The 24289-nt window shown below is 39.8% G+C and overlaps 1 protein-coding gene across 6 annotated transcripts in view; it reads right to left on the bottom strand.

Moving 5' to 3' along the window:
• Positions 1-24289, bottom strand: part of LRRC1 (leucine rich repeat containing 1) — a 70376-nt gene that overhangs the window by 10696 nt on the left and 35391 nt on the right. For all 6 annotated transcript variants that reach the window (XM_064412202.1, XM_064412205.1, XM_064412200.1 and 3 more), the window contains exons 5-10: positions 11625-11681; positions 9982-10045; positions 9149-9223; positions 7257-7401; positions 4474-4592; positions 3401-3484 (exon numbers count right to left, since the gene is read on the bottom strand). In XM_064412202.1, the coding sequence (XP_064268272.1) occupies positions 3401-3484; positions 4474-4592; positions 7257-7401; positions 9149-9223; positions 9982-10045; positions 11625-11681 (544 nt within the window). The remainder of the gene's footprint in view (positions 1-3400; positions 3485-4473; positions 4593-7256; positions 7402-9148; positions 9224-9981; positions 10046-11624; positions 11682-24289) is intronic.

Genomic DNA, 24289 nt, shown 5'->3' with positions numbered 1-24289 from the left:
ACCTTTGAACCAGGAAACTTTGAAGGTGCATTTGCATACAAACTCCTCAATAATCCCAAGTCAAGACATTTTACACCAAAAGATGAAGAATGGTCTTACAAGTGTGCCTTGAAGCCATCTTGCAATGTAATGGTTTAACACACTGACTCAAAGTCCAATTCTCTTAAACTGTTAACAAAACAAAACCAAACCAACATCCTTCTACCCCTTCCCCAAAAAAACACATACCCCACAGAAATACTAAAACTCAGAGATTATCTCACCAGGTACATAATTTTCACCATCCTACCTATAAAAGTGGTCTTTGCCACAGGAATAATTCTGGCAACACCAAGCAGATACAAGAGTACAGGTACATGTACTCTTCTCTCCAGCTGAATTCCACTCTTTTCTACACACATTACAAGACTGTGTCTCTGTCCCTCTCCAACAGAAACCAGTAACAGCCTGTCCCACACCCATTTTTTATCAGTATGAAGACCACGTATGCACAGCTGCTCTAGAATGGAAGAAGTAAGAAAAACACATAAAGGAAAAGATACCAAGGAAAAATATCTGCAGTGTATACTCTGCTTCTGCATCCAACTCTGCTTCTGTGAGCTGGTACTCACAAGTACTAATTTTGATGTGCAGAGGTCCAAGACCCCAGTCTTGGCCATACTGTCTCAGGAAACATCTTAAGCAACACAGAGCAGGTTTTTAAAATTACTTCTGCCAGAAGCTTGTGCTTCAGTTGTTTATGCTTTCTATTTGTAACATTACCAGCTTGGAATTCAAATGCACTGATTAAGAGTGAGATTACCCCACAGTTAGAGAAGGGCTGACTTCCTTTAAAATTAAATAATAAAAAATTAAGTATTGGCAGAGCAAAGCATAAAATCTTACTTTACATGTAATTTCAAGACATTTCTTCTAATGAGACAGACACATTTTTGTGGATACCTTTAAAGGAAATATAAAAATTCTGTTTCAAAATTGCTTATAGGAAGCCAAAGAGCTCTGTTTCTCTGACAAGCTCCCTTGGGAACCACCCTCTCCCATTTTTATTTCCTGGACTTCCACAACGCCCCAAAGCTCACCTGATTCCAGACACCACCTTCCATTTTCTCATTATTTGCCTTCTCCAAACACAGGCTCATCCCTGTCTTCATTCCACTTCTGTGCACGTGTCCCCCTCCCTCTCTCAGGTCCACTGATGCTCTCTAGACACATTCTCATTCTTCACTTGATCCTTGGATATCCCCCAACTCCTTCAACAACTGAGCAACACATTCCACCTCTGAAAAATGTTGCTGGTTCCAAGCCTTCAGTATCTTGCACAGTATTAATACCTCTATTGCTCTGCACTGAGCTCCTGGCCCCCCCTACACCCTCAAACAGACACACTCCATATTCACCCTGCTTCACCTGCCTCTGCAGCTGAGCCTTCTCTCGCCTGCTCCTGTCCCTGCTTCTTCCAAACCACACTGACTGCCCTTATGCACCACCTCCAATGCCATATATTCCATTAACTGAGAAAAGTCCTTATACACTACACAAGCTATTCATGACCTATCTGGAAATAAACTGTACCAGTAAAACTTTCCATGCAAAACTCAAAACAGTTCTGCTCAGAGGTGGAGTGGACATAAAATTGCACATGCCTCAAGCACAAGGTATTTTAGCAAAGGAAGTCTGCTGAATGAACACAAGATCAGAAAGATATTAAGCTGAGAGCATCCAAAGAAGGGCAACAATGATGGTGAAGGGCCTTGAGGGAAGCTGTATGAGGAGCAGCTGAGGCACTTGGTCTGTTCAGCCTGGAGAGGACTGAGGGGAGAGCTCATTGCAGTTACAGCTTCCTCATGGAGGAAGAGCAGGGGCAGACCCTGATCTCTGCTCTGTGGTGATCAGTGACAGGGCCCGAGAGAATGGTCTGAAGTTGTGCCAAAGGAGGTGTAGGCTGGATATTACAGAAAGGTTCTTCACCCAGGGTTGTCGGGGACTGGAACAGCTCCCCAGGGCAGTGGTCACAGCACCAGCCTGACAGAGTTCAGGAAGTGTTTGGACAATGCTCTCAGGAACATGGGGTGACTCTTGGGGTGTCCTGGGCAGGGCCAGGAGGTGGACTCCTGATGGGCTCCTTCCAACTCAGCATACCTTAGGATGAAAACTGCTAGCACATACCAATCCAAATAATCCTCCCAGGGTCTTGTCTCTTGCTAGCCATCATGCAACCTGTCTGGGTAAGCCCTGTCACAATTCTTTGTTCAGAACCAGAAGCACCACAACAGGGAAGACACTGTTTTGCTAGAAAAGCTGCAGTCCTCACATGTCTCACCCCTCACCTTCTCTCAGTTAGGTGACTGGTCTGCGGCAGCTCAGACTCAGGACACAGGAATTGCTGCTGCCAGTGCCACAGCAGCATCCTCTGCCCCTGCTTGATCCCTCTTCTTCAGACAATCAGCTCTCCCTCTTCTCTTTGCCACCTCACATCCTTCTCACACCTCCTTCTTGAGCTGTCCAAGTTCCATAAGGAAGTGAGCCAGAGCTGATACTCCTCTCAATTTCCATGCATTGGCTGTCACCTGAGTACATAACCCTCCTGCTCCTTAGGTGACTGAAAGTGGAGAACAAAAGCTCAGAGCCACATGTTAGATAGGAAAACTAAGAGGGAGAATTACTTGGATAAAAGTTACAGAGAAAAAGTAGTACAAACAGAAACAACTCACAGCTCCATGCTCTAATCACAGGACGCTGCTTCCCAACTTCTTTCCACAATTTACTGCTGAACTACACTTGTAAAGCCTTCATTATATTTAGTTTCACAACACAAACTCTAGCCTCATTGCATTCCACATACTGTTACAACAGACAAGAAGTCCTAGTGCTTAGAGTTGTAAAATTTGAGGTATCTTGGTCACATCAGGTCCTTGTATTTAATGGTAAAAGTAGTCCAGAGTTCTCTAACACTGAAAACACTGTCAAGACAGTCACTGAGCCATCTTTCAGAGTATGAAACCTCCCCTTTGATAGTGGTCACAGGAGTGAGGTGAGGAAGAGTGTGGCAGTAGTTTCATACTACATGCAGAAGAGACATATTGGTGTTGCATTCACCCTACCAGAACTCCAAGTCTTCAAACAGTGCAGGACCTGACATCCATACTGGGAATTACCAATTAAAAGCTAATTAGACCCAAGTTAGTTACAAGCTAATCAGATCCAAGCCTTTCTATTCAACTGCAAAGCCATTTTGCTCTTCCAAGCCACCAAATCACTACAGTTCAGATCTAGTGGACAAGTTTCTGGTTGTGATCAGTTTGGAAAGAATACCCACTGGACCAAAGTTGCCTGCTACTTCTCATAGGCATTTGAAATCAAGAGTTTTCTGTTTCTACATTGTCATCTGCACAAAACTTACCTCTTTGGGCAAAGATGTTAATTTGTTTCTATCAGCATTCAAATTGTTCAGCTTCTTTAGTTTTCCAATGCTCTTCGGCAATGACTGTGCCAACAAAAACAAAATAATATACAAACAATTAATAAATAAACAGAGTCAGGAAAAACCACTTAATTCACTTTTAAAATTAATTGACAGTCTGATCCACTTTCAAAATTGAAGTGTAGTTAATCCTCATTACTGACAGACTTTCCAAAGAAGATCCAAACCTTTATATTGCAGAACAAGTGTCTAGGAATATCACCTTCTAACACAAATTCACCCATTAATTACCTCTGCACTACAATAATAGACATACAACAGCTGTGTACAGAATGTATGTACGGTAGGATGTATCATCTTACTTTACACTCCCAAAATTGCTTTCTCAGTTAGCCATCTCCTAACTCAGGTGCTATGAATTGACTGTTGGAGAGGCATCTTCTCAACAGTCTTAAGCTTCTAAGTCAACCAAGTACCAACTGAGCTTAAGAAATGCTCAAACCTAGTTTATTTAAAGACAGCTACTCTCCAAGTGTCAGCGTCACATGAAGTTTCAAAGTAATGGAAGAAAACACCTAACAGAAGGAATTCTGAGATTTTATTTTAATTGCCCACATATAATATTTAACACCTGTCTAGAGCAGATCAGCAGAGCAAGGAGCAGTACAAGTTCTGCAGTGGTCAAGGCTTCTATTCTGTTCCAGCAAGACTGATCCAGATAACACACAGCAAAAACTGGCAATAATGCAGTACAGCACAAACCCCTGCATCAAAAACACAAGTGATACCTGCACTCCACATGCTCCAATTCTCTCACTGGTCATGAAAGACTCAAGAGTGAATATGGAATTGCTTAAGCATTTGAAGGGTGAATTGTTACTACACACAACATGATCTCCACATTCATTTAACAGGTAAGAAATAAGATGCATTTAAAGAAAATGCACTGCTTAGCAGTAGCAAGGGTGAGTAACCTAATGAGCTGAGTGATTCAGCACTTAAGAGCAGCTCTTATTACCACCTGCCATTTGAGCAGCCATGACCATGCATACCTGCAGTTGGTTTTCTGTGAGAACTAGTTCAGTAAGGCTTTCACAGTCTCCAATGGAATCAGTTAGTTGGATCAGCTTGTTCTGATCAACCTTCAAGATGGACAGCCTCCGCAATTTCCCTGGACAGAAAAAACAACATGGATTTTTAGTCTAGTATCCTCCAATACCTTTAATTACATACATTTTTACTGCTGCAAAACTTTCATAAATCTTCTAAAACAATGAAAATTTTTTTAGGTAAAATAAGAGAACCCAAGCACTGCTTCACTTAGTGCTTGCACTATTTTTGCAAGTTTTAATATCACTGAATTCATACTCAATTAAAATATTCATAGCCAACATTTAAGTATAATAAATTGTAATAAAGTTACAATCTGAATGATATCCCATGTAAATATCAAGGATGTGTCTACCCAAATGCCTATAAACAAGTGAAAATTATCTGTTTGTTCCTCGATTATACAATATTTATTAAGAAAGGAATGTTCAGAAGATCACCTACACCTAATCAGCCACAGTGAGACTACCTTGCACTGAAGTGACAGCCCAAACCCAAACAGGATCAAGGTCTCTTTGTCCTCACACAGAACCTAATTAGTCAGACAGGAAACCCAGGTTTATTCTTTAGATGAGAAACCAAACTTTTCTGATTGTTTTTCTCATGAAGAACAAAATACTGTTTCAGGGTGGAAAACTCAATTTGTTCTCCTCCCTTGTATCAGAATGGTCTTTGGTGCAAATGTTGACTCAGAGCCGAGAATAGAGAGTTCAGAGACAACACTAGCTGCTGATACCTCATTGCCATCCCTGTGTGGTCCAAAACAGCTGTAACAGTCCAGAGTATCAAATTCACTGATGATGCTAAATCATAAAGAGATGTCTGACAGACAGAAAGATAGCAACCTAAACAGAAACCTAAGGTTTAGCACAGAGAAGTGCAGAGCTCTGCACCCAGGCAGAAAAAACCTGTGCACCAGCACAGGCTGGGAAGTGAAATCCACAGCTGTGCAAGAGCCCTCCTGGAAAGGACATGGATACTATGGTGAGCACCAGGCTGAACACTAAACAGCAGTGAGCTCTCATCAGAAACAAACACCAACTAGACTACATTAGAGTTATAGCCAACATTGATCTGTTGGCTATAACTCTAATGTTGTCTAGTTGGTGTTTGTTTCACTAATTTCAGGTTGATATCAACAATATCAACCTGAAATTAGTGAAACCACACCTGTAAAATCAGTCTCAGTTTCTTGTGATGTCCTGTCTTCCCCCTCAACTCCCCTGTTCAAGTGATAGGGGTCCAGTAGGAAGCTATCAGGATAGCCAGAGCACATGTGAGCTGGGGCTGAAGGAGCTGGCTTTGTTGACTCCCACCAAGAGACAGCCAAGGAGGCATCTGGGAGCTGCCCAGAACCACTGGCAGGGCAGTTATGGACATGACAGAGCCAAACTCTCCTCTGCAGGGGCAGGTGAGGCAGCAACGGCTGCAAATCACAGCCTGGGTGATCCCATCTGGAGCTGAGGAGCAGCTTCCTCAGTGGGAGGTGGTGCAGGACTGGCACAGGCTGCCTGGGGGTGCTGGAGCTCCATCCGAGCTCTGGAGACTCAGGAGACACGGCCACAGCTGACCTGAGCCACTGCTGCTGGTGAGAGCCCTGCTTCAAGAGCTCTACAGATCCACCAGCCCCACCAAGGATTCAGGGACCAGCTGGGCAAGACCCAGGAGCTTCCACAGAGACCAGCAAGGTTCTCTTCTGCCAACAAGTTCCATCCAGCCAGGTATATGGGCTGCTGACTTTCAGAAGCTACAGCTCCGTTTCTGACGTACCCCAACTGCACTGGCCAGCACACACCATCAGAGAGGGCTGCTGCAACTCTCTGTCAAACACATTTTAGGCAGCTGTAGGACCCACAGTTGTCAGCCCACTCCTCCAAGTCTAACTTCTAGAGAAACCTTTCTTAGTCTTACATAGAATATACATGAAGAGGGAAGGTGTGACCACTCTTTTCCAAATGTTAAATATAGTTAAACCATATTCATGAGTCCTCCTTCCCCTACACCTTTATTTTGGGGGGGTTTAATAAAAAAAAAAACACGTCCTCTCAAGGAGAAGGCATACTCCTACAACGTGGACCTTTCCAGAAAAACAGCTGATGAGTAGAGGAAAAAAAAAATGCTTGTTCGTCTGCTTGCCACAACTGCTGCATGGGTAAAAAACATACACCTTAAAAAAGGCACTGGAAACATTCCTCAGTTACTGAACCCAATCTAAGAGGTCAGAGACAGAAAGGTTGTAGTTTGAATCCTCAAGGCAAGGATTAATGTGCTGCAAGGCAAAGAGTCTTCCACTAAGTTCAGTAGAGGATTAATCACATTGTCCAGTTGAAGATAAATACGCATCACCACTCAAAATTCTGTACTTTTTGTAGTGATACTTTCAGCCATTCTTATCACTTGACCCACAGCATGTTACAAGCTAAAATTTTACACTGTTAAAGAGTTCTGATGGTGAAATGGAAATGATGGGAAATGAAGGGACATATTAACATTTATTTTGTTTGGGAGGTATCAAGTGAAGACTGAAAGAGGATTATGAGGGAGTCATTATACAGACAATTAAAATGCAGCATTAATAGAGCTATGCATTTGCTACTAGGCAAAAGGAATAAAAACCAAGACAAGACAAGCTCACCTCTTGCACAAAAAGACTTTAAAAACCCAAATGACTTCCAGTTACAGCAGATTAAATGGTTCTGTGTGGTAGCATTCACTTTGTACTCACCAATGCCATCAGGTAAGACCTGAAGTAAATTCTGAGAAACAAGCAAGTCTGTTAAAGAAGTCAGACCACTAATTTCTTCAGGAAGGCTTTCCAATTTATTTTCAGAAACATCCAGACAAAGCAGGTTTTTCAGGTTTCCTACTTCCTGCAATACAAGGAAAAAAATGTAAGTCATGCCCAAACACGTAAGAAAGCACTTTGAAAAATGTACCACCACAATGAAATTCCACAAAGAAAAACAATTATCTGTATGACCTCTTAATTGGCCATTCTTCGTATGACCTCTAAAAGCAGAAAAAAAGTAAATATTTACACTTTATGTATGATAAACTAAAACCAAGTGATTCAGTCACACTTTCTTATTTTAAATATTAAACTGGCTTCAGTAGTCAGGCAATCTATGCAGAGCACACCCAGGCAAGCACCAGCCAAACCTGGAGTTTTCCTCAAGTAAAGACTGCAGAGTTGGTTTTTTTCAGAATGGCACATTATCAACCACCACATAATTAAAGTCTACCCCTCCCAATCAACCCTAGGCAAATTAAGATTAGTCTCTCTTGGCTGCTACAGCAACATGCCATGACATCCAGGGATTTCATATCTTCACATCTCCCAACTACAACAAATGTAGAAATAAGAACTGGGGGTGTTGCTCTAGCAGGAATATTTGACCTGCCAACTTATACTGCCATCACCTACTATTATTAATGACTACTTAAGTTTTTATCATGGCAATCCAACCATTAGACAGAGAAACACCTTTATCTCTATTAGCTATCAGAGCACCCCCCATTCCCCATGCACACCGACATCCCCATCCACACTTGAGGACAGATCCCATTTTAGTCATCCAAATCACCTTTCAGAGAACAGAACAGCTGAGGAAGAAGTGTCTTTTACTTTTACATATATGAAATTTTCATATAGCAATGGCCTGGATTCTAACTTAAAAGATCAGTTCTTATACTTTTGAACTGTCTGCCCCTCAAGAGGATCTTTCATTAAACACATACCCTTTATTCTGAAAGTTCATCCTTTCACCTTTGGAGAAAATACACAATAATGGCCAGTTTCAATGAAAATGGCAGCTGAAGTCACACTTCACCTTTTATGAGTGATCATCTCTACTTACTAGGCCAAGCCAACAAAAACAAAGTCAACTAAACCCACTAAACTGTAACTGATTTACAAGACACACAGTTGACAATGAGATCCATACAGCAAGTAACAGCAAACTGCAGAAGGTACAGGGGAAAACAGGTTTTGACTTGGCTATAAGGGAAAAAGAGGGAAGAGGAGCCATCCCATATATTGTAAAAGTTCTTAAGAAAGGGAATATAGACTGCTATAAGCTTTAAATGCTAAGTTTCCTCATCCCATGACTGATGTCAGAAGGGGGATTTGCCTGCATAAATCAAAATTTCTATTTATGGCAACAGTTCCATTATTGTACTTCTTCCAAACACCATGCTTAAATGGATGAAGAGGACTACAAAAAAAATTTAAAAAAAGATTCCTACTAAAATTTTTTAAAACTGCAATTCAGATAGATACACAAGGTGATGGTTAGCTCAGACAACTTACAGCTCCCTGATCTTAGGGCAAGAACTATAAACAGAAGATGCGGCATCCTCCAAACTGAACAATGTGCCTATTAGGAAACAATTCCTTTGTCAAAATACTTAAAAGAAAATTTCTGACAACATACAGTATCATGGCAAATCCCTTGCAGAGGAATTTTTCAAGAGAAAACCCTTACACACCCAAAACCAAGCACAGGTAAAGTAGACTGAGAAAAACATTCCATTTTGAAGCACTTCTCTGTAGGAATGAATGAAAAGGTTTTCTTTCAAAAACATCTTCAAAACAGTAGCAGTAGAGCTCATTTTTACCTGAGGTATTTCAGCTAATTGGTTTCCATCCAACCAAAGGTCTTTAAGATTGAAAAGTGCACCAATTGTTTCTGGCTACAACATAAAAAGCAGTAAAGTTAAGTAGCATAGGAGCCTCAAGTAAAAAAAATGGCCACCCCACAATTACAGTCTAAATAAGCCAATTCTTACTGCAAGCACTATTTAGAGGTACCTTGGTTAGAAGTAGTAAGGGCAACTGTAAGTATTTGGGAACTCCACCATACAAATTAATTACTATAGCTTAATAATCTACCATTCTTTCCTGGCATGCACTAACAAATTGCCTGCACACCCTTGACCTAATGAAAATCCATCCAACATTTACCTGAATCACCTTAAGGAGATGACAGATATATTTTTGGTAGATTGATCTGCAACAATATAGGACCTCTCAACCCTCAACAGTTTTGCCTCAGCCCTTTCCCAAAGATCCCCACTCTCGCCCTAGAAATTGAACTTTCATCTGTGCTTAGCCCATCCAGCTGCTGACACAAGTCCATGTGGTCATTGTAACTGCAAGCACAGAGAAGATCTTGTGTCCTTCCACTCCTTTTTATTTCCATAAAAAATGCTGTGTCACGCTCTCATTTTCTAGAGATCAGCTGCAGTTTTTTGAGTAAAGTGATACTGTACTGAACAAGACTAAACAGATATGAAAACACCAGCTCACTGTCAAAATTCATCTGTACCTATAAAAAGACTCTCCCTCCATGCATTTTTCTTTCTTCAGCTTTGGACATCCTACAACCTATTTAATCTAAATTATGCATAAAACAAGAGCAATGTGCAGTTTCGGTGGTATGTTCTCTTACCAAATGATAAAGTTCATTGTTTCCTAAATCAAGTTCCTCTAGTCGCTGCAGCTGGGCAAGTGATCTGTGAGATGAGATAAATCAAAACAAAACCACATTAGACTAAAGCAACAGAAACCCCATGTATTTGAATAAGCTCATTTTACTGAAACTTGAATTTCAAATTACAATGTACTGTAGGCAGACAGTTATTTTACCAGGCACAGACTGTTTGCAGTAGTAGCTTACTGAAAAAATAATTTAGTTTGTCAGTGTAAATGCATGACCTTGAAACTCAAAACTTAGTATAGGCAATCAAATAATTACTTTTTTACTTTTTTTTTTTTTTATTTTAACAATAAGTCCCCTGGGGTAGAAAATGCCACATACTTTAGTATAGTTAGTTAGATTTACTTTCAGGGGAAATTTACAGTTACACAACTGGATGAAAATTCCCCATAGTGATCACATAACTATGTGACTCAAGACTCAATATCCATCATTTATCTTCTCAATATGATCCATCAATTTCTGAAATTGAGACTGCAAACAGAGGGAAGCACAAAAGGATGTAAAAAAAGTTCAAAGCAACAGACAAGAGAGGGCCACCCTTCAAAATCAGGCTCACAGAGCTCTTGCTTACTTTCCCCAAAGCTGCAGTAGCATGAAAACCAGAGAGAATTGTCAGAATTACTGACAGTCAGAATTTTCATGGAGCAATAAAACTGTCAACATTTTTGATAGCTTCATACTGACACTGCATGGCCAAACTTAGCTAGCAATTCCTATCTTCTGACCACTGACATTAAAGTGTCTTGCGGCTCACTGCTATGAACAGCCACAACCAAGGCATTTGGGTAGATTGACAGGAAAAATTACCCCAAAGCAACTGGGGAAGAGATTCTGGTTAAAAAAAAGTTAAATCTTTTACAGTATCTGTTAGATTACCTAAACAAGCAGAACAGGAGTCACCAAAACTCTTGCAAGAAGCAACCAGATAGTGAAGGAAGGAAGGAAACTCCTTCACTAGAGAAGGAAGAGGCAGACAAAAGGATCCTCAAAGTATAAGATAACATATTAGTCTAACAAAAGACCACCAATTCCTCTGCCACAATACAGACAGTATAGAGACATCTAGATAACTTTTCCTCCAAAAATCACAGTGGGAGAAGTCAAGACTTCAGACATCAGTAGGCCTAGTTTGCTACCAAGGGTTTCATCTCCAGGTTTTAGAAGCTTTTGGCTACTCAGCCCTGAATACACTTATTTAAATGCTATAAAGGTCTAGAGTGAAAATCTCAGAGCTCTTACTGGTCTACTTTCCGAGTTACAAAGTTTCACCATGAGAACAACCCAAACCACCACTCCCACTGCAGATGGGCTTGTCCAATACAGGCAGGATGTGTTTGGTGATGCTCTATGTCATACAGAATACTTTTTTATAGAACAAAGACAATCCATGCAGACTGCAGGTTCCTGCTACTAATCAAGTACAACTAGAAGAAATGGATGTAAGTAGATGTTGCTAAAAGAAGGCTGTATCTCATATTGTCAATTGGCTTTGAGTATTTTTTTCCAACTGTCATTCAGTTTCATATGTTAGCAGATTTTAAGAATAAGAACATTTTATGTTAATATAAAGAAACACATACAATGTGACTTACTCAGGTAAATACGTCAGCAAATTTTCTCTCAGTTCCAGTGAAGCCAGGTTATAAAGACTAAAAAAAAAAGAAAAAACCAAGAAAGCACATTTTAATACCATCTTACTTATTATATTCCACATTCTATGAAGAAAAGTGTGCATTCACACAGTTGCCATAAACTGATTTTTTGTTGTTTTAATTACACCAGATCATCTTGTGAAAGGCAGAAAGACTAAGTTTTTGCTTGTTTCTCTGTGATACTTCAACAGATTAAAGCTAGAAAGTAAACAGACAAAACAGAAATTTCCATTTGTTAAAAGGTTTGTAGCTGCAAGCTGCTAAACAGAGTATGCTATATTCTATTTGAACTGCTTTTCCTTACTCGCTGTCAGAATCTGGCATGGGCTACCAAAGTTGGAGAGCACCAGGTAAACCCATCACTGTCCTAATGACAGCGTGCTCATTACTCTAAGTGACATTATGCTGCTAAGCGGCTCACTTACTCCAGATCCCAGGCTTTTACCAGCATCACCATAGCAACATTCAGATTTCTCTGGGGTTTATTTATGACTAAATGGAACACAAGGAGTCAGACATTATCCCAACACTATAATCTGCTCTAATCCTCCGCCATCCCAGGGAAAAATGAAAATCAGATATGGTGACTGCAAATAAGTTTTCGACAACAGAATTATGTTCTGTCCTCGTGTGCAGGAAAGGGGGACGGTGTGCTAGGCCTTGAAAAAATCTAGATAAGAAACAAGAACCCCACTAAATTTGAAATAGATGTTAATTCTAAATTGTACACTTTAGGGGAAAAAAAAACCAAACAAGTCCATATATTCAGACTACATAAAACTGAAATATTTTCTCCTCTCAAACAATACCAGCATACCAATTTACAGGATAATTACTTAGCTCCGATAAAAAAACAGCTGATAATAAAACTTAAACCTAAAGAGAAATCTTCACATTGTAACTACAATACAGTTATCTAAGCAGAGAAAAGCAACAGAATTGATGTAATGACTAGTTAAAAGGTAAAGAAGATTTTTCATGGACTGACTTTTGATGGTGTCTGAGAAATAAATCCTTATCTCATGCACCTGTTTCATACTGCATTCAAAAAAACAGTGAATGACATCTCATGGGAGCTTTGATTACGGTCTCAGCAGCCCTTGCCAGCTTTTAAAATAAGCACATTTTACTCACTGGGTTCTGTATCACTCCAGAAGTATAGTTTAAATATACCATATAGGCAAAGATACTTTAGTAGAAGTCTATTACAAATTCAATTAAAAGATAAGTGAGAATAACTCTGCTACTGACACTCAAAATCATTGACAGAAATAAGCAAGCCATCACTCCAACAACACAAGAGAATATTCACACATAAAAAATTTAACACAACAAAACACAAGTCAAGATGGGACAGGGTATCCAACATCCTCAAGGAAGCCAAACAAGTGGGAGAGGGAAGGGGTGATGAGAATAATTTCTCTCCAAAAGGAAGGTGGGTCTGGTCTTGCTGGCAATGCCACCCACAGACTGCCATTACATTCATGTTTACAGGTTTTCTAGAAACATCTTTCCACCTTCCTTTGAATATTCCACTTTCTCTTCAAGCTTATATTAGGTGAGGTCCATGATTCATTTTTATCAAGAGAATACAAAAGGGATGTGCACACCTCCAAGCTGCCTTGTAATCTTGTGTTTACACATCATCCCACATCCACTTATCTCCCTCCCCATCATGCTGAAGTGTTGATGAGTAAAATGGTGCAATCTCTTAATTTCTTTTCTTACCTCAGACACCACTTTGGCTGTGGCTGAACAGAAATCTTTATCAGAAAAGCATATTCAACAGCAAGAACTTGGGAACCACCATCTTAACCAGCTGCATCATATCATTAGACTGGGGCAGGCCAGTGAATCAGCTCAAGAAACTGATAATACTTAAAAATAACCCCACAAGGAAAGTAGCACAGATCCCCAATCCAAAACAGAATAAATCCCCTTAAAACACCTGGGCCAGTACAGCTGCCAAGAAGGTGCAAGGAAGGCAGCTGTGCTGCAGCACTGTGAGCACTCACTGGCAGCTGTCCCTTGTGAGCATCTCTGCAGAGTGACCATGGCCCACCACAGCCCCAGCCTAGGTTCTCTTCTTGTGGGAGCCACCAACCTGCCAGATTACGTTTTCATCTCGAAGGACAAAGCTTTCTGAGGGAGAAATGCTTTATTTATTCTACAGCTATTCTCACCCAGAGCACGCTCACAAGCCTAACTCCACCCCAGAACAAAAGAAAATCCTTTCTACTTCTTCCAAGGTCTTGAGTCTAAATCCAATATAAGCAGACCCCAATAAGCAAAATTAAGCTTCCCACCAATATAGAGACCCACAAAGTTTAAACCAGCAAAGCTGCATCATTAGAGTGAAATACTATGTTTAAGATGGATCCATTTCATAAAGAGGTCAGAAAATGAAAGGAAATTTGCCACTTATTGTTCTTAAATCTTAACTAGTTACAGAAATGGCTCGCAGCAAACCTATGTGCGGCAACCTAAAATGTGACAGCTACCATAAAGAACATTACCATATAAAAGACATGCTGACATACTGAAGCACTCATCTCCAATACATTAAAAAGCAGAGGTATAGCTCATCCTTACACTTACCAACAGGGTCTTAACAAATTCTGTATGCATTAACATTTTTCTGATTTTACGTTCTGTTAAGAAACACAATTTAAAGTCTTTTGCAAAAAAAATTCTACACGAATTCTTGAAAATTCTTGTTATTTTTCAAATATTTTTTCTGATTTAGTAACACTCTCTCCAGAAAGTGCAATCCTTCCTCTTCTCAGCTACAAATAGCTATTTTTCACAATATACTAAATGAAATAAGTTCTTTTTTCCCTATGTCCTTAATTTTACAGGTGCACTGTCAGTCCAGTATTTCTAAAGTTCCTGAAAAGAACTAAAGCAAGCCATACCTTATTGATTTCAGAATCTTCCCCCAATTCTAATCTCCATCTTGTAAAGAAAAATCAGTCATGAGAAGTTACCATAAAACACAAAGGCAACAGCAATCTAATTTACTCAGACTAAGGAAAGATCCATCAGCAGCTGTTCACCAACTGCATTTAGAAATGCAAACGCACCGCAGAGCATTGCAGGCTGCTTTCCAGCAAACAGTCCCTACTCCCCAAAAAAAAATCCAACAGAAAATGCACAAGCAAATGTAATTGATATTCTAAAGGAGAAAAAAAACCCAAAACAACAGCAAAAAGAGAAAAAAAAAAAAAACATACAAAAAAGCACGATCAGAAGATACTATTTCACCACGGTTGAAAAAAGCATTAATATTGCAATAATTCTCACTACAAAAGCTACCACATAGACCGTAGCTACCACACTGAGCACATGTGTGAAATTACTGAGCACAAGGAAACAAACCAAGCAGAGGATGAAGTTAACTGAAATAATTACAAGATTTCCATCTCAGCATTCCAGACAACTTCTGGTGTAAGGCTGGAACCAAGTTGAATTTAGAGGTACAACACAGCTAAAAATGTCAGTTTCAGTATAGACCAGATAAAATTGTTCAGCAATCTACCTACAGTGACTGTAGATATTGGTATTCATTGTTTGAGCTAGAGGAATGAAGAGAATGTGTAATCAATAAATGAGAACAAAACTAATAGCAACAGAGTAGACAAAAATGCTGGAAGTGTCTTTCCTGATCATTCCTGTCAAGTTTTGAAAGAGCAAAGTGCAATTCAACACAATCTACAGATAGGGAATACCACAAATATTCCTTCATCAACTGCAGCAGTCTACTGTAAAACAAAAAGTAGACTAGAATCATCCACTAAAACCAGAAACAAAGCCTGTTGTTCTTTTTCTTCCAAAGCAAGTCAGTTTGGATTGATTACAATGAGATTATCAGCACCACCATGTTCCACAAAACAACCTTTTCACAGACAGATGACTCTCTAAACAACAGTAAATCTCTAAACAGAGATTTACTGCAATAGGTTTAAAAACATCACTGAAGTTTAAAAAAATAAAACAACGGGAAAAAAAAGACATCCAGTTACTCTGGATGACATTACATTTTCAGTGTACAGCAGACATTAAATGTACTTTATTTTTTAAAGTTATAAAATACAAAACTGCTATGAGTTTATCCTTTTGTCCCAGAACTTTAACCTTGAGGGACAGTTGCAGCATATTCCTCCATCCATGGGGACAAGAAAGTCAGCCTTAAGAGTAAAAACAGACAACACAATAGACACACCCCATTTCTATCACAGTCCCTGCAAAGAGACTAGGAGCTCCAAGCCCTCGGAAGAGACCAGCAAAGGTTTCTAAGAGAAGCACTGGGAAGCATGATAAGACATATGCTATTTCCTTGTGGGAAGAAAAAAAAATGCTAAAATTACAAAAGTGGGAAAAGCTAGGAGAAAATAAAGATAGATGACAAAAAATGAATTTATATAAAAGCTGAAGATGCTCAGTCAATAAAAACTGAACAATGCCCTTCTCTTGATTAATAAAAGCTACACATTTTCACCTTATGTCAAAAGCAGCACACAGCTAAGCCAACAAGACAAGAGTACAGGCTTTGGGAAATAAGGAAGCAAAGTTGGAAGAGATGAAGATCTAAAGCACCTGCAGAAATCCACGGCCAATATGCATCCCCCTTCCAGCAAGTTTCAGCTGATTGGGGAAATATAAAATCCTAAATGTAATTTCTCCTCACATTTGTAAAACTGCAAAAAGAAGAGGAAGACAGGAGAATGGACGTAGCCCCCATATTTATACAGAATAAGATAAGGTCCTGCACAATAAGGATAGGTAAGGTGAGAACAGAGTATAGATTCTGAATATGGTCTGGTATTACACTCTCTATGCAGCAGCAATGACTACGGAGCACAGCCCAAGGATGCAGCACACAGAAATGAGAGATTTAGTCCACATTTTGACCAGTGCACTAGTTCCAAAGGACTTCAGTTCACTGGGCCAGCATCTGAAGATTACTGGTACACAGATACCCTGCCTGGGTATACAGCACTTACACTGAAACATCCATCATGACAGTAAACTGGGGAGGAAAGTAGTCTAAACTAGGCTATTTACTGTCCTTTTTTTTTTGTGCAGAAAAGGAATATGGTTTCTCTGTCTATTTAAGGGTATTCCAAGAGATAAGGTAACTGTGATACTCTGACAATGGCATACAAATGCATTAAACTAGCCCTATTTAAATATATTCCAGCCCATCACCACTGGCCAAAAAAAACTACCAGGGTCAACTACATGTATGACCCTGCCCCAGGACACACCAGTTAGATGACTACAGACTCATGTGACAGGATCCTAGTAAGCTGCTCCCATCCCACAATGCTTCCTTCCAGCTGCAGATCAACAATGCACTGAGAGCCTGATGTTTAGCAGCTTTTATTATCCAAGAAAATGACAGAGTTAATCAATAACTATCTAGTTCTCAATATACAGTTACTCAGACTCTAAGTATTTGAAGGTACAGCATATACCTTTGGGATAGGGTCCTGTTCCAAGCCACTACCAAAAAAAACCTCTTTCTCTTCTCCTCTCTTGACAGTTTCCTCAACTGCACACAGACCTGAGAAGACCAAATGTCCAAACTCCCAAGGCTACATCAACCACATCATCCTGATCTGCACAAAAAACAGTGTGGCCAGCAGGCTGAAGGAAGTGAGTCCATTCTGCACTGCTGAGACCCCACCTAGAGCACTGCACCCAGCTCTAGGGGCCCCAGCACAGGAAAGGCACAGTCTTGCTGGAGCAGATCCAGAGAATGGCCACAAAGTGATGAGAAGACTGGAGCACCTATCCTATGAGGACAAGCCCAGAGAGTTCACATTTTTCAGTCTGGAGAAGACATTTTTTACAATGAGGGCAGTGAAACACTCTAACAGGACACCCCAAGAAGCTGCAGATGCCTCCTCCCTAGAAGCTGAAGTCAGATAGAGCAGGCTTTGAGCAATCTTATCTAATGCAAGGTGCTTCTGCCCACAACAGAAGGGTTGGATTAGATATCTCTGAAGGTCCCTTCCAACCAACCCAAACCACTCCATCAAATTAGGCACTTAAAGTTGGATTGTTTCAAGGACTCCTGTAGCATGTACCCATTTCTAGAGTTAATTACCACTTCACTTCTTCCCTGAGTCTGCCTTACTTCACCCAGTTACTACACCTGCTAGCAACCTATCTTCCCGGTGTCTGAACAACCAGCTCCATGTGAATTTTAGGTGTAATGACATTTCCAATGCAACAAAAGCAGTACCAGCCACATAGCAATTCATATCCATTATCTGGTAACCTACAAATAGTAGAATAGTCCTGCCTTGGTTAGTTTTTGCTCATAGAAACTTGTTTTATAATGTAAATGATAAAAAAGAGCACTGATGAACTTTTGTAAAACTAATCTGACAGAACTGAAAAAGCGACCTTCTGCCCACACCACGCAATAGGGGAGAGTGACCTATGCAAATTCTTAGGTACCGAATGCCAGAAATTCTTAAACGAGTTAGAAATTACAGGAAGTATTTATTTCCTAATTGAGGGCACTTCCTTATTTCAAAACAAACTGATCTTCATACACATTAAGTCCAGTGGTTCTGCCTTGGAATACAAGAGAAACTGGAAAAGCAACTAGAAAGCAAAGTAACTAGACTTGGTTTTGATAAAATTGTTATTTTGTCTCACCAGTATTGTTAAAGACCTTTCTTCCAGAAGTATCTTTGAAAGCTTTCCTCCTCCTCTTCCTCCTCCTTATTGGAGGCAAAGTAACTTCATGTAACTTGTATCTAAATTAAACATGATTCTTTCCTCTCAAGTTTAAATGTATAACATTCAGGGGAAAGGCACGAGGCTTTCCTTAGCAGTCAGCTTTTAGAGTTTGATAAGCAGAACAGCAGTCTAGCAGTAATTCTTGTAACAATATGTGAAATTAAGGATTATGTTCTTAACATTTGTAATTTCTAGAGATCTGGGAGAATTGGACACAAATTAGGGTGGGGAAATACTCCTTCCAAAGACTGATTTTAAATAAGGACCAAAGAAGTGAAGTTGATGATTTTGTCAGCCTGGATTTTAACAGAAAGGACTCTCTGACTGAAAGTCAGAGAAAAGTGCATTTGCATAGTCAGTTACTTGAATTGAATTATCAATAAGATTAATTGACTCATAAAAAGCTACAGATCTTCCACAAGCAAAAACAGGATTAAAAGGCATTTTTGTCAGCGAATAATTGAGGGAAAGCCTCAATAGATGGCCAGTAGTACAAGTCACATTCAAATTTTAAAAATAAAGTTCTACATTTTATGGCCAAGGAGTTCCCTAAATGTGTTACAGAGATAGTCTAAAGTGGTCTTACTTGCTTATGAAGACTACTGAAATGCATTTCAGTAGAAATGAGAAGGCTAATCCAGCCCACTATTACAACAAAATTTTTGTTTTTAAAATATCATCCACTCATGCAAGATCAATCTTCAATAACTTAAATAAAAATGGAATTATTTCTCTTTTAAAAAATACTGCTAAATATAGGTTAAATATAATTTTATTGTGTAACATAAAGGATGCAACATCTCTCATTTGAAGGCCAGATGGCACTGCATTCACTATTACATTGCTAGTGCTCCCGAAATAAACTTCTGAGTTCTTAACATTCAGTTTTGTCATTTACCAATCAGCTGTGATTAACACTGAATGCTCTACCTACTCAAACTCTGTAAATATTTCTTGCCATGCTAAATTCAGTTAAGCCACAGTAGGAGTTTTTAATACTATTGCTATCAGCCTAGCCAGCCCACCTACATATAGTCCTCCTTCTACATATTTGTGAGACAAGCTTGCCCATCACTTCTGTCCTATCATGTAAGGATGTTAATGAGATGTTATTATGCTACACCTGACAAGAGAATTAAATTCTCTCGTTCCACACAATTTCAAGAACATTTTCCACCCCGTGTGATGCTACCAGATGCATAACCTACACTTGAAACATCCAGGCATATGCTAAGAAAAACACATGGACTGGCCCAAAAGTCCATTCTAAGGATTAGTATGCCATTCTGATCTGCTTCTGGACCATCTGTATCAAGCAGGTCACCCTTGCCTTTGAAGATCTTTTATTCTCCAGCTACTTCTTCCATGATCAATATTAGATATTCTGCTTCAGAAGCTGCTGAAAACTTTGAAACCTCTAGAATTAAACACATATATGCAAAACCATCACCCTCAGCGACTAACGTGAAATCTTTGGGTACTTGTGATTCCATGACTGTTGAAAAGCATGCCTGTAACAAATCTTTCTGCAAAACAATGCTCCTAAAGCACAGCAATGTTTGTTCTATTCTTTTCATTATGTTGACTTTCATAATGAAACACCTATTTCAGCATTCTACCTGCTAGCTGCAAATGTTAAGAGGAAAATATCTCTGCTTACCTGGTAATTCCCTTTCAGTAGTAAGGTTCCACAGATCCATTCAGCCTGCTTGCAGCTTGGGGGTAAACCAGACTCATCAGTCATCAGCATCAGAATATCCTTCACATCTAAAGAAATTCACCCCTCCCCACATCAAAAGTTTCTGAAGCTAAAGTAAAGCTATGCTACTTTCTTGCATCACAGATTGTGCAATTGTCTTTAAAAAAGGGAGCAGAGGGGGAGGGGGAAACTGTGAATGATGGGGATACTACAGATCATGGTATTTCTGTGATTTTTTGTTGAATCCTCAGATTTTGAAATCATGTCAAAGTAGGAGACCATCTGTGTATTTTTAGGGGAGGAATAAAGATTATGTATAGCAGAGGAAACCTTTTTTCATCTGCCATGTAGGGAGCTTTCAAAATACCCTACCTGCCAGTCATGAATTATCTTTTACTTTACAGCTTAACATCCAAAAAAAAAAAAGTAATCTGGTAATCTTTATCTTTCCCAGGCACAGACAAGACTGCTGAAAAATCAGTGAAAGCTAAAAACTGGATATGAGTTAGGTGTCTGGTGTGCCAATGGGTATTCAATCATAATTTAAAATACACTAGTGAAGCTCTGCCCTTTGGTTCAGCCACTTAAGAATTGAGTTGATTTTGCCACCCTTACAGAATGTGATAGACAACTGTCTTTTTCAGATATGCATTTCATGCTGAAAGGACTGTTTTTTCAGCTAAGGCCAATTCCTCATGAAGCACTGTTCTGAGAGTCCAATGCTAGATTAAACATTACAGACACATAAAAGGTTTCCAAAGAAGGTACCTGGATCTTCTTCAAGCCTAAGAACCACAAATAAATAAACACACAAAGCTGACAAAATCTCTCTTCTCTTTCTAGATGTTAAGCCGGAAGACCACTATGCAGATCTCTAAAATCATCAGTCTTTACTGGTAAAAAACCAATATTACAGTGGCCTGAAGCCAACAGAATGAACACATACGGACAAGAAAGGTGCTGGAATATTCATACTATTATTATAAGACATGCCCTAGGAAGCCTCACAGACATCCCAATTTATTCAAATATCCTTACGTACAAATATTCTGATTTTTCAATTTCAGGAAAAAGTCATGCCCTGCATTTTGGCTGCTATGTGAATAAGGAAGTATTGAAGAAAAAAAATCCTAGAAGCAAGGGGAAATTCCTAAATGTTACCCACGCTGGGAGGAACAGGTTATGCCTGCTTGTTGGGCAGCTCTAGACACAGATGGCCCTGCAGAATAGGCGAGGAAATTAGACTTGCTCTCATTAGACTGAGAAAGGCTGTAAAAGACACTCCTACTCACAGCTTAAACGGTGTAACTTGTTTCTCCAAATGGTTCAACTAGCCAACAGGACAAGTCCTGCTCCAAACTGCACCCACCTAATTATCAGCTTAAGTATCTCCCATGCAATAGCATTCACTACCTTACTCCAAATAGGAACCAAACCATGAGTTAAGAGAACAAATCACAGAGAAACACAAAAAGCAGCACTGGTAATATTAGAACACCTGGTCTGTTATCCAGTCCTGCATTCATCACACATGTTTCTAGAAAGCTCTGAAACAATACATGAGCTTAAAAGAAGTAGGTTTAATCCAGCAAGAAAAAAAACAGCACATGTAACAGCACCAGAAAAGCAGATTGAAGTGGCCACACAGAGTAAGAAAAGCTGCCATACTCAGAGCATGGCAATGCATAATCAAGAGGAAAGACAAAAGGTTCAAGGAAAGCCTTGCCCATGTTCTTCAAACATCCAGTTGTAAGTACTTAAAAATACTCCTTTTGGCAATACACACGAAAATAAAAATATAAAAGATGTGTGCAGAAGAATGCTTAACAGCACAGTAAAATTACTGATGGAACTCCACATATCAGCAGTTTGAACAAGTTCAGACACTGGCCTGGGACAGTGAAGCTGAACTCTGGCACTCATACATCAGCCCATGGGAAAAACAGACTGGAGATGTGAATTCACAAGGAAGACACACTTCCAGTAAGGGTTTGCCGCAAGGCAATTCAGGTCTATTACCTGCCATTAGTAAGAACTTACTGATGTTAAAGTACTGCTGGTTGTAAAAGATTTGCCATTGCTATTTCTGCTTGCCCCATTTAAGGGCAAATTTCCATCACCGCAAGATTGTAAGTAGGTAGCTAAAAAAAAAATTACAAAAAGACACTAAGTACGTACAGATCTCTGCACTACATGAAGATGAGTTAGAGATTTCACTGGCTGTTCTAGGCAGTTTCCTAGACAGCACCATAAGACTGGAAGCAATTAGGATGCATTTCCCCAAGTTCCCACATACTCTAGTGGCCAGAAGACCTGCAGCAAGCACAGGGACTTCAAATCTTTCTCCGAACAAGTCCAGCTCTAGTACAATAAATAGCAGTATATATGTGCTCACTGTTTGGCATATCTCATATGGAGCACATTGGTCCAGCCTATTCCATCAAATAACAACATGCATTATTATCCAAAGCATACTGGAACTCCAATAAGGCATTTGCAAACATATCCAAACACCTTTTACAGAATTACTTAGTCTGCTCAGCCAGAAAAACAAAATTAGCACTACCTTTCAATTCCCAGCATTGGGGAATGGGGTCCCAGCAGATGAAAAAGAACAAAGGAAGGAATAACAAGTACAAGTTTGTGGTTTTACCTTTGGAAAAGCCACAGAGCTTTCCACTACTTTTACCAAATACAAGGTGATTGGCAGCACCATCAAATTCACTTCCAGTAAATGATGACAATTTTGGCAACTAAAATAGGATGGTTGCACTTGTTGGTAGCCAGACTGAAAAAAAAAATTTCTTATTTATAGGCCTAAGCCTAAAAATCAGTAAAATTCACTCTCAGAAGTGGTCCATAAGGACTTCAGGTTGCAGTTCCAGTTCACTACAAGACCCCCCAATAACTTCAAGCTGGAATCAAAAAGGATCTCCCTGTTGGACATTCCTCAATAGACTTCAGGAACAGTTACACTTTGGGTGGATACTCCATGAGTTTCCGTCATGCAACATTATCATTCTTCTGAGTTCAAAACTATGCATTTCAGTCCAAGCTTCTTGTTGATTTCCCAATGTATTCCCACCTATTTCAAATACCTGATAAGGCAAAAACAACAGCCTCACTCATCTGTCTCCGCTTCTTTAAACATAAACCTGATAATAAAAGTCTCTATTAATGAGATTAAAGTGTTTTTGTAAAAATACAACATTCATATTCTAAACAGCTAATGTGGGAACACTTCCCAGATCAAAGCAGGCCTGTCAGACTCGAATAAAGTCTATCCCTCCACAAGAACTCAGCAAGACCACCAGGACAAGCTTGTGGCTCTTCCTGGCACAAGTGAGCACGCCAGATTTTTAGTTTCAGTATCAAGGATCAGATACTGATTTTAGAAGAGAATGGGTTGCATTGCTCTGTCCTATGAGAGCTCACACTGAAACTGCTTAGGATCAGTATGAGGCAAATTTCTACCTTGCTTTCTTGCAAAGCTCCATGTATCAACATCACTACAAATTCTGCTATCTCCATTTTAACCATGCTTGTTTCCAGTCATCTGCTCCAAAACAGAGACTATCACCAGTCACACTACCAAATGAGAGGCAGAACAATCAAGAAGCCAGAGCCACCACAGCCAGTGAGCTCTCAGGGAAGCCGACAACCTTCCTGCAGCTACTGTCTGCAAAGCAGCAGTCCACACCATGCTTTAGGGAATCGTGCTTGTCATGTTTCTTCTATTTATTTTCAGAATCAGGCAGGATCCCAGGCCTTTCCTTAGCTGTCAGGGCTGAAAAGGCTGCATGAAAAGTTATGTGAACTTTTACAGTGAAGGAAGAATACCACAATATATCACAGTATGAATATCACACCATGGCCCATGCAATTTTCAGGTAAGACTCTGCCCCAGTCACTGGGCACACACTATCTGTACCTGTTAGTGCTTGTGGGAGGTTTCAAAAGATATTTTCCACTTCTGTTGCAGCTGGTGTGGTGCCAGCTGAGAGCTTTCATACCCATGGGAAGTGGCTAAAGAAATGCCAGTCTGAACTTGACTACATTGCAGGAACTCTTATGATTAAGATCCTTCCTGCAGGACTCCTCTCTTTAGAAACATCTGCATTTTACTGAACTGACAACAAACCAGTAAAAT

Source organism: Passer domesticus, chromosome 3, assembly GCF_036417665.1.
Source record: "Passer domesticus isolate bPasDom1 chromosome 3, bPasDom1.hap1, whole genome shotgun sequence".
NCBI lineage: Eukaryota > Metazoa > Chordata > Aves > Passeriformes > Passeridae > Passer > Passer domesticus.
Note: the sequence above shows the minus strand (reverse complement) of the source record. Positions and strands in the feature narration are given on the sequence as shown.